General features: G+C 50.9%; 1 protein-coding gene across 5 annotated transcripts in view; it reads right to left on the bottom strand.

Moving 5' to 3' along the window:
* Nucleotides 1–1,105: 1,105 nt before the first annotated feature.
* The window catches only part of ZNF76 (zinc finger protein 76), a 32,000-nt gene continuing 22,210 nt past the window's right edge, over nucleotides 1,106–10,895 (bottom strand). For 3 of the 5 annotated variants that reach the window (XM_016146911.2, XM_016146910.2, XM_016146913.2), the window contains 11 exons: nucleotides 10,781–10,858; nucleotides 9,372–9,568; nucleotides 6,780–6,896; nucleotides 6,365–6,440; nucleotides 5,625–5,750; nucleotides 5,333–5,512; nucleotides 4,268–4,501; nucleotides 4,012–4,175; nucleotides 3,137–3,304; nucleotides 2,508–2,621; nucleotides 1,106–1,966 (listed from right to left, as the gene is read on the bottom strand). In XM_016146911.2, the coding sequence (XP_016002397.2) occupies nucleotides 1,862–1,966; nucleotides 2,508–2,621; nucleotides 3,137–3,304; nucleotides 4,012–4,175; nucleotides 4,268–4,501; nucleotides 5,333–5,512; nucleotides 5,625–5,750; nucleotides 6,365–6,440; nucleotides 6,780–6,896; nucleotides 9,372–9,568; nucleotides 10,781–10,858 (1,559 nt within the window). In that variant the 3' untranslated portion in view covers nucleotides 1,106–1,861. Of the gene's footprint in view, nucleotides 1,967–2,507; nucleotides 2,622–3,112; nucleotides 3,305–4,011; nucleotides 4,176–4,267; nucleotides 4,502–5,332; nucleotides 5,513–5,624; nucleotides 5,751–6,364; nucleotides 6,441–6,779; nucleotides 6,897–9,371; nucleotides 9,569–10,780; nucleotides 10,859–10,895 lie in introns of those variants that run through there. The other 2 variants (XM_016146914.2, XM_016146915.2) reach the window with 2 other exon arrangements.

Raw genomic sequence — 10,895 nt, 5'->3', positions numbered from 1 at the left:
TGTGATCTGCTGCCTCTCCACCCTCTGGGCTTTGGCTCTAAAAGGCCCTCAGAGCATCACCCACTCTGGCCTTGAAGACCCAGAGACTGTTTGTGAAGCACGCAGGGGTGAGCCTTGTGGTGGGGCAGCAGGAAGCTTGGGATTCAGGGCCTTTCACATTGTTGCTTCCATTTCTTTAGGTCAAATGCCCATCAGCGCTGGGATGCACCCCCGCCCAGGAACAGGGGTCATGGATATTACAGGTAGGCTACTGAGACACCCCCTGACCTGGGGCATGCCCCAGCCCCCTCTGCTTCCAAGGAGCTGGTGGTAAGAGTAAACCACAGCTTGCTAGGGCTCCCAGGAGAGGATGCCTTGGCCATGGGAGAGGGTTCCATTCGTGGGTGGCAAGAAGGGGCTTAGGGCACATCCACCACAGTGGAGAGGAAAAGAGTCCCGTCAATCCCTGCAATGTTCCCAGGAAGGAGGGGTCAAACCCAAAGATCCTTTCCATCAAGTCCCTCTCCCCACATCCCTTCCCTTCCTCTGGGGTTGGTCTAGTCCTACCATGTACTTTTCAGTAGGGTCTGACTGTGGCTTTGGAATTCCATAGCATGGCTCCAGACACCGAGGTGGGCACCCCTAGAGATGGGTACTAGAGCCAGTACTTCAGCACTGGAGCAAGAGAGCCACCAGAGACCCTGGGTAACCTGGGAAAAGGTACAACCTGCCCTACTCTGACGTGGGACTTTGCCCACTTGGAGTAATTGTGTGCAGGGTGTATGCAGGGACTGGCTGGGTCTGAAGGAACTTTAACTATGTAACAAGATACAAAAAGAATTCCTTCAGCCTAACCATCCTGACGCTGGAGATCTAACCAGAGCCTGGAAGCAGTGGTCATGCTGGTCCTGTTTGGAGCCCACCCGCTTAGCTCTGGGCAGGACAGGAAGCCACTAGCTGTTCCTCAAAGCTTACCTTATACCTGGGCTTCCTCTCACCTGTCTCCCTGGGAGGGCAGTCTCACCAGCCCAGCACTGAGGCTCAGTGGATACAGAGCTAAGAGCCTGGTTTGACCAGCTCTGCCACCAGGGCCCAAAATGAAAGGATGAGGGGAGGGACCCAGGTGGAAACTTGGAACTTTTATTAAATACTCATTCACCCGTTTTCCACCACTGCCCAGAGCAGGAAAAAAATTATCAAAATGCAATTAAAAAAACAAACAAACACCCAATCCCCAGTATGTACAAGGCTGCTCCCTGCCTCTCTGCCGGAGGAGTTGGGGGCAGCTAGGGGTGGGGGCGTGGGGTGGGGCTGGGCACCTTTTCTCCAGCCACAGTGCCCTGAGCAATTCTGGTGGCAGGAAATCCCTGCTGCCAAGTGGCCATGCATCTCAGCTGGCCTTTGGGGAGATGGTTATTGCTGGGAGGGGCATAGCTGGGTCTGCTCTGCCCCTACTGGGCTGAAGACCTGTCTGTCTTCTCCCCACCTGGTGGGCAGTGGCCAGAGTGGAGGACCAGTCCCCATAGAACCTCAATTACCACCTGAGAAGGGGAATGGACTGAGGGCAGGAAGGGTATTGTCTGCAGGGAGGAGAGTGAGGGCCTTGCTGATTTTGAGGGGAGGACGCCCAAGTGGAACCTGGTGATCAAGCTCATTCTCCTTAGCATCTGAGGTTGACACACTCCCAATTCCAGCTGTCTAGCCCTCCTCTTGAGCAGGGCCCCAGTCCTCTTCGGTTAGGCCATTTTCTGGCTGTCTTCTTGCCCTGGAGACCTATATGGCCACCTTCCACATGTCAGCTACAGCTCGGGCCCCTGATGGCAAGGATGACTGTGCAGCATGGCACCTCCTCCAACATGTATGGGATCCAGGCCTCCCGGGCTCAGCAGTGGCTCTCTGACTCTGTGGTCTCCAAGGTCACAGCCCCTTGCTGCATGGCAGCAGTGGCCACATTGATGGCTTCCTCCAAAGTCTGCTGCTCCTCCAGCTGTGAAGAAGAGGATGGAGAAAGAAGAATGAAACCCCTTCTCCTTGATTCTGGGGGTAGTAGTTTGTAGCCTGATTTTTGAATTCCCTCTATTCACCCAGAGCCACACATTGAGCCACACACTGGGCCCCAATAAATAGAAAGTTCCCTAATAGAGTCCTATTAGGCTAGGTATGGGAGCCACATATGATTCAGGGTCAGAGAAAGGAATGACTTCACAGAAGGGAATGACTGGTTGGAGAGGACATTAGTAATCATTTACTTTAGTCTCCTTATTTTCCTGATGAAGAAATGGAGATATGATGAGATGGAAGGCTTAGATTGCCATCAAAATTATTTTGAAGGCTAGAAGGGGCATCACCACTTTGCCTCAGTCAAGAAAGAACCTGAGACAAGTATGTGGATTTAGAGAATTGGATTTGTCCTCTGAAATGAGCTCTTTTTGAACCAGATGCTCTTCTTTTCAAGATCTCTACTTAATTTCCCTCCCCTCCTGGTTCTTTTCTCTGGCCCTAGGAACTTCCCAGACCTCTCTACCCACCTGCACAGCAATGTGCGTTCCGTTGGCTGTGGCCAACAGTGCCACCTGTTGATGATGAAGGGATGCTACACTTGAATCGTCAGCCACCACAGCCCCAGAAGTAATAATTGTGACCTGAAGTAGACACAATGAGGTTTTCCAACTCACCAACATTATTTCCCCTCCCCCTGAATCCAAACAAAAATCTCTCCAAGCAAGGAGGTTAGAAACAGCCCAGAAGGGAATGGATAAAAATATTATGGGTCAGATTAATTAGCTTGAAGCTCAGAGGTAAGTGAGGTTGTGTTTTTCTTATAGCCAACACAATTTAAGGATTTTCAATTACAGGATAGAGCTGTAAAAGGCCCCTTCATTTGAAAATGGACTGAAGTCCATGAAAAGTGACTTGCCCGCGGTAGCAAAGCAAGTAAGGGGTACATCGAGATTTAGAAATTGTCTCTTGACCCTCAGCGAAATGTCTTTCAACAGGAGAGTGGCTGATGGCCCAGAGGAGCTGAAAAGAAGACCTTTTTTTGTAGGGGAATCTTGGTCCTCATAAGAAGCTTGACTAATTTGGCCTGAACTTTAACGTCTACCCCTCGAGAAAGGACAAGAAAATAAGCAACCCCAAGCCGACTGCCTGATCATACGGGCTGCGTCTGGGTGCCATCGGCGCTGACCATGGTGACTGTATGTGTGCCAGACGTGGCAAGGTCATCATCATGACTGGGGATGGTGAGGGTGGTGTTGCCATGCTGGGTCACCATACTGATGGCACTCCCCAGGGCCTGCAGGTCTTCCGGGGACAGGCTGACCTGCTGACAGGAAGGAAGAAGGTGAGCTGAGAATGAAATGGAAGGTTGTCTTAAAGCCCTAGGTGGCTATATCTGCTCTCCCAGACAGGTTAGCTTATTGGTAAGCTGGAGGATTGGCTCATGTCACAGGGATGGAAGGGGTGATCAGGAACAAGCAAGTAAAACAGGTCTTAGGTTGCAAAGAGAGGCTGCTTTAGAAAAATTCTGCTCACCACTTTTATTTACCACCACTTTGCCTCAGGGCTCTGTTCCATGCAATTCAGGGTCCCCACCTAACCACATCCTCGTGTCAACTTCAAAAGACATAGGTACACTTGACAGTGAGGATGCTAACAAGGGTCAGGTTATACTGCTGGCTAGAAACCCCGAGCTTTCAGAGCCTATACCATGCTCTGGCACCCATATCAATATGTTTTTCTGGAGGACATTCAAGTGTCTCATTCAAATGATCAGGACCTGTCCCCCTTAAGTAAAGAGGGAAACTACTAACTGTGCTCCAGAAGCCCGAGACTGAGTTGGAAGCAAGAGGAGAAGGAGGGGCTGTATTACAAGATTTAGTACCCTCAGCCTCAGCTCTCTGAGATCTGTAAGGCCAAAAAGAGAATCTTGGGTGGAGGTGGAGCTGTCAGAACTTTGGGGCTCCCAAGAGAGTGGGAGAGTGGCCCAGTAGCCAGAGTAGCCCACCCCATCCCAACCACCAGAGTCTGTACCTGCTGGGCACCATCCTGAGTGATCAGAGCCACCTGGGGCGCCCCGTCTTCCTCAGTCACCATGGCCACTTGGGCTGGGATGTCATCACCCTCTTCTTTCACGTCCGAAAGGTAAGCAATCCGGGGTTGTTTGGGTGGTGGGCTCTCCTCAGCTGCAGAGGCGGCTGGGAGAGGAGAGCCCAGGCTGACACCTGCCACTGGACGGCCATGGGGCGGCCTGGCTTGTCCCCTCTCACCTCCTGCCCACGCCCCTCACCCTCGAGCTGCTGTTGCTCATAAAGGGCCTGCTCGCTCTCCTCGGTGGCCTCCAGCTCGCCGTGGGCGCTGCGCTTGTGCATGGCCAGGGTGGAGGTCTGCCGGTAGGTCTTGCCGCAGGTACTGCAGGTGTAGGGCTTGCAGTGTGTGTGCACCACATGGTGCTTATACAGGCTTGAGTACTCGGTGAAGCGCTTTCCACAGCCTGGCACCGTGCAAACGTATGGCTTCTCCCCTGGGGACACTGGGCTGTGAGGGGGGTAGGAACTGGGGCTGGCAAGGGGGAAACTAAGGGGACAGGGGTGGAGGGCACAGCTGGTGAAGGGAGAGTAGGGGGAGGGAAAGGGACTAAGATCTGGAACTCTGAATGGACAGAGTTGGGGAAGATGGCAATGAAACACAGGGGATGTGAGTTTGGGCCCACTGAGCCCAGAAACAAAGTAGAGAGAAAATGGGGGGACAGGGCAAAGCTGGAGCTAGTGAAGGGGCTCGTGGGCAGTGCTGGGGGCTTGTAAGTTTCAAGGGTCTTGAACAGAATAGGCAGGAGATAGAGAGGGATGAATGACATGTTAGACGCCATGGGAGAGTGAGGGGACACACGCGGCTGAGAGATGACACAGAAGGCTGGACGAGGAACCTAAAACTCGGGAGGGTGAGGCTACCCAGAAGTCATCCAGACAGGATAATGGATGAAGTGAAGAGCCAAAGGTGATATTCACTCTGCTTTTTTTCCCATCATGTCTGACCCTGGCCTCTTCCTGGGAGCTCAGCTGAAGAAGAATTCAGAGTGGGCGCAGAGAGGTGGCAGGGACCTAAGACAGCTGACAGTATCTGTCAGACAGAAGCTAACTGAAAATGGAGGAGCTGGGCATTGCAAGTGAAACAATGGTTCTGAGGATATGGCTGTAACCACAGAAGCCCCCTCGCCCTGCCTATGGACCAGCCTGGAACAGTCAGCAGAGAAGAGCTCTGGGCAAGGAGTAGAGAACGTGTCTCGGGTCAGAAGCCTACAGTAGAGGGAGCTGGGGCCTCAGAGGGGGTGGTCGTTGCATGCCAGCTGGCCCACCTGTGTGGATGCGGACGTGATTCTTGTAGTTGGTGGCGCTGGTGAAGCCACGGCCACAGTGGGGCTCAGGGCAGGTGTAGGGCCGCTCGCCTGTGTGGGTGCGCACATGTACCTTGCGAATATTAGACGTGGTGAAGGAGCGGCCACAGCCCTCAAAAGGGCACCGGAATGGACGTTCACCTGTGGAGATGGGATGTGGCTCAGGAAGCAGGGTCATGCGGAGCAAGAAGCAGGGACAGCAAGGCTCCAGATTCAAGTCTGAACAGGGCAGGGAGGGCAGGGCCCAACCAACCAGTGTGAGTTCGGACATGTTTCTGCAGGTCTCCTGAGGTCTTGAAGGCCTTGCTGCACAGTTCCTCTGGGCACTTGTATGGCTTCTCACCAGTGTGGGTACGCACATGACTCTTCAGCCCATATCCTGTACATATGTGAGAGGGCAGCACTCAGTGGGGCCTCATCCTCCACCAGATCTCATCTTCCTAATTCAGAGGCTCTCCATCTTAAGGTGTGTTCTGTGAGGCTCGATCTCCTTTGGCACAAGAAGCCTGTATTTGCCTCTATCCCATCCCTACGTGGCCAGATGAGAGGGGATGAAAAGCCTATTATTCTGCCCTCCTTCCCTCTCCAGGAGCAGCTGGTGCCATTCTGGAACAAGAGTGTGAGAGGGAACCTAGGTCTTCGATTCAGAGAGAAAGTGAAGCCCAGAGGTGCAATGGCCTATCCAACACCCCATAGCTGTTTGGTGTCAGAGCTGACATAAAAGGGAGGGTCTCTCTGCCAACCCTTCTCCACCGCCCCCATCCCCCTGCCCCACCCCTGGCTCCTTCTGCTGGCCTGGACCATGCTGCCATTTGCCTCTGCAACAGGGCTTCCTCCAGAGGCAACGCCCTGAAAGTCAGAGCAGTCTGACAGTAGTTTCTCCAGGAGGGAAGCCCGGTGTTGGGTTCCCTAGAGGGAGTTCTCAAGGCTAATCTAGAACCTCTGCCATCAACTGGAAGCATTTCACCTTCATTCTCCATCCAGGTAGATTACCTGTGGCAAATGCTTTTCCACAGCTGGAGAAATCACACCTGTATGGACGGTCACCCGTATGAGCTCTTTCATGTACCTGTGAGGACAAGCAATTATGTAATTCAGAGGAATAAGGACATGAATGGGCTCTTCAATTTTGTTTAGGGCCCAGAGTATCAGTATTGGCCACCTCCTTCATTTTGCTTCCTTTTCAGCTGAGACGCCACCTTCTCCAGGGAGCCTTCCCTGGCTCTCTCCCTTTCTGCACTCTTCATGTGTGTCACAGCCCCCTGTGCTGATATTTCTGCATACTCATCTCTTCCTCCAGCAGGCAATGAGCAACTTGAGGGGCGGGACCCCCAGTGAAAGTGGGCAGATACAATCACAGGCTGGTGGGGAAGATGGAAAGGCTGAAAGCTGTCTGTGGCAATCTTACCTTTAAGTGATGAGCAGTGGTATATAGACGCCCACAGCCCTTGTAGCCGCAGCGGAATGCTCTGTCCCCAACCTGCTGCCCTTTGCCATTATGGGAAGCCTGGCTGTCATGCAGAACCTGAGGAAAAAATCTTGGGGTCCTTATGTGTATTCTCCCCAGTGAAGGGAGAGAAGAGGTGGGAACACAGGGCCCACCTGGGACAGCTTCAGACCCAATGAACATGGTTAAACTGCTAGGAGGAGAAGGGCAACCTGGGGTGACAGATCCAGACACAGGGAACAGAAAATGGGGGACACTGCAGAAAGAAATAGGGCTGGCATGTGAAGTTACCACCCATCTCTAATGGATAGAGGGAGGACTAAATGTCATGAGTTGTGACAGCTATGGAAGAAAGGGCATCTCCTAAGCAGCTAGGGGAGGGGTTGGTCTAAATGGCCACACCTGAGCTAGGCTTGGAGCCAGCAACCCCGCTTATGATCACACACTCCTAGGAAGCCGCAACTCTGGACACCTCTCTCCTCTGATGGGAGTGGATCTCGGACTCTCTGTGGGAAACCTGTGTTCAGAAGGGGCATTGACAAGGGGGCTTGATGTAGGGATGAGCTCACCTAGAGCTCACCAGACTGAGGTGGCCACAACCAGCAAACTGCAAAAGCACTCAGGGCAGGGGCCTGCAAGTCCCCACCAGAAGTCTCAGCTCTAATTACAGTGCCCAGCCAACTGACAAGTCTTTCCCTTTCATCTCTCCTGGGAACACTGCTAGAGCCACCCATTTCGCACCAGCTTCTGGCTTCAGGGAGCCCTTATTGTTCTTCTTCTTTCCTGAGATTGTGCTGAAACTGTCCCTTAGTCTTTGTTTCTGGAACATTTTGGTCTTCCTAGAAGCTCCTGAAACAGAACTCTGGAAGTCACAGTGGGTAAGGGACCAAGGTGTGAAGCCAAATTCATGGAAAGTTCTGCCTAGTCAGTTCCAGGTCAGGGGTCAAGCAGCTTGACAAAGTTTCATGGACACTTAAATAGCTGGTGGCTGGCGGGGGAGGGTCACAGGTGGCTAGGCCTGCTCAGCGAGCTAACCTATTCAGGAGTTTGGATTTCATTCTCATGTCTCAGGAGCACTAGAACTTCCAGGCTGGAAGTTACCCTCTGAGATCATCAGGTCCTATCTCACTGATGCCTGGGAGAGGAATGGCACCCCAGGTTAGACTAGATAGAGGCAGAGCCAGCACAGATCTCAGGACTCATGATTTATAACCCAGTTGTCTTTTCCAATAGCATCAAGTCTCAAATTTGCCTTTTAAAATATACCTCAGGGAATGGGAATGGGCATAGCCCATAGTGACCTGTGGTAAAGTTTTGTGCTTCATTTTGAAAAGACAAGGATTTCCTCTTCTTATCTATGACATGGCCACACTAATTTTATTAGAAAAGCAACTCCTCTAGAGGGTATTGTTCTGAGTGGAGTAAGTCAGACAGAGAAAGACAAATACCATATGATTGCACTTACATGTACAATCTAAAGAACAAAATAAATAAAATAAAATAGAAACAAACTCATAGATACAAAGAACAATTTGATGGCTGCCAGATGAAAGGGGGGTTGGGGGCGATGAAAAAGGGGAAGGGATTAAGAAGTACAAATTAGTAGTTACAAAACTGTCATGGAAATGTAAAATATAGCATATGGAATATAGTCAATAATACTGTAATAACTATGTATGGTGTCAGATGGGTACTAGCTTTATCAGGGTGATCACTTCCTAAGTTATATAAATGTCTAATCACCATATTGTACACCTGAAACTAATATATTACACACTAATTATAATTTTAAAAATTATTAATAAGAAAAAAGAAATGCAAGTATGAAATTCAATAGGCAAAAATGTTCAATCTCAAAAAATAAATAAAAACAACTCCTCCCAATCTTTAGGTAGAACTGAGACTCTAGTTCATCCTGAGAGGGAACACGCCAGTTTGGAAAGCTCACAGATCTCCACAACCGTTTCCCCTGTGGCTAAGACCAAGGCTCCAGCAGAGAGAGAATGTGGACTGACTGACATTTGGAGAACTGGGATCCTTTTCCTTTGCAGCTGAGTACTGTGCAGGCCCTGTGTTCCAGGAATCCCAGCTGCTCTGTTGCCATCTGCCCTCATCACTGCCTACTGAGGTTATTTCCCCCAAATGATTAAATGAGTTGCAGAGAAGAAAAAAGTACAAAAATATCTGACCTTAGTGAACTGGAAAACTAATAAAAGTCACTGGCAAGGGCTTTCTCAGTACAGAGGATTATTACAACAGCCAAAGTGAAGCTAGGCCTAAATTTCCAAAATCTCACTGTACGAATGTCAGTTTCTTACAGCTGCCTTCCCCTTGCAGAGACAGCATAAACAAGGGTGAGTGTAAAGAGCTGTCAGCGCCCCGGCTAGGCTACAATGCATGCCCTGGATGATGATGATTGGGAAGCCAGGGTATATGGGCAAAGGAAGTAGCTCAGGCCATGCCCAAGCGCAGGCTAGTCTTGTCCTCTACAGAGGTGGCAGTTTGGGCAGGGCCAAGACAGCTGATGGGCACCGTTAGGCTCTGTGAGCTCACCTTGCTGGCATACTGTTCCAGGGCCACCACTGTGTCTGCGCTGAAGCCCTCATCTTCTGTGGCTAGGTCCTCCAAGCCCACCTCTGTCTGCACAGCCAGAATGGTGCTGTCTGATGGCACAGCCACGGGGTGATGAATGTAAGCAGTGGAGCCATCTTCCAGCTGGACAGCTTCCAGGGCGCTGGGGTCATAGCCCTCTGTAGGATGACGCAGTTAGCCCAAATGTGACACAAGGGCAAGAGATAGGGTTAGACCCTGGCTTTAAAGTAGGAAGAGGTACATACACTGAGGGTTTCAGCATCGGGTTTCTCCTGGTCCCTCACCTTGGTGATTCACTCTGGCTAGAATTCCTTCTAGGGCTGCCTCTCCAAAGGATAAGGTCTCCTATGAAGCACTGACTGGGAACTCAAAAGCTCCTTGAGGATATGAGTGAACCATCATTACCTTGGCTTAGATGAGCACAAGAACCTCCTAACTGGTGTTTCCTTACCCCTTCTACCATCCTCCAGGCAGCAAAAGATCCAGAGGGATCTCTGCAGGACACAAATGTGATCTCATGTTACCTGAGGACCAAAATAGTTCAACTGCTTCCCATTGGTCTCGGAATAAAGACCTAACATTCACACCCCAAGCACTCTGGCCCCTGCCTCTATCTGGCTTTATCTTACCTATTCTGCCCTCACTCCCAGTACTCTAGCCCCTAGCAGTTTCCAGAACTTGCCATCCTTTCTCTCCTGTCTCTGGGCACACACATGCTGTTCCTTCTGTCTGTGGTACTGAATGCTCCCTGCCACCCCTCTTCTTCTAGCTAAGTCCACTTCATTCTTCAGCTCTCAGCTCATGTGTCACTTCCTCAGAGATGCCCTCCCTGAGCTTCATCCCTGTTTGTAATGGTCAGTTCATCAGTGATGATTTGCTTCACTTGTATTTCTTTCTCTAGATACTAAGAGAGCAAAGATTGTGCCTGATTTTGTTCTCTTGTAGATGCCACGCCGAGCATGATGCCTGGCACACACAAGTAGTTGCTTAAGAAACTACTTGTTAAAGGAACAGTTATTCTTTGGTACCTGAGGTGCTCTGTTCTTAAGTGTTAGTACATTTTTTACTCCTCATCTTGGATGACATCCTCAGAGCCTATTTACAGCCCTAAGACTTTGTGGTTGTGCTGGTGCCAAAGCTGCAATCAAGGCCCATGCTATTGACTCCCAAGGCCCAGCCTCCTGGGGGCACAAATAGCTGCTCCAGTGGTACGTATCAGGGAAGGTAGGCGAGACTGCTAACCTAGGTGAGGTTGGGGACCACAGCTCCCACGTCTACACCTCAACTCCAAGGGTACACTATTCTGTGCCCCAACCTCTGCCTGTTCTTTTTCCCTTTCTTCTTGCCAGTTATGATGACTATGACCCCACCTTTGGGTGTGCGATGTATGTAGGCCATGCTGCCATCTTCCAGCTGCACAGGCTGTCCATCCTCAAAGGAAAGTGGTTCTGTAATGAGAGCAATGCCTGCCTTTCTCTGGAGCTT

Source organism: Rousettus aegyptiacus, unplaced genomic scaffold (genome assembly GCF_014176215.1).
Source record: "Rousettus aegyptiacus isolate mRouAeg1 unplaced genomic scaffold, mRouAeg1.p scaffold_m13_p_1, whole genome shotgun sequence".
Classification (NCBI taxonomy): domain Eukaryota; kingdom Metazoa; phylum Chordata; class Mammalia; order Chiroptera; family Pteropodidae; genus Rousettus; species Rousettus aegyptiacus.
The sequence above is the reverse complement of the archived record's forward strand: the minus strand, read 5'-3'. Positions and strand labels throughout refer to the sequence as shown.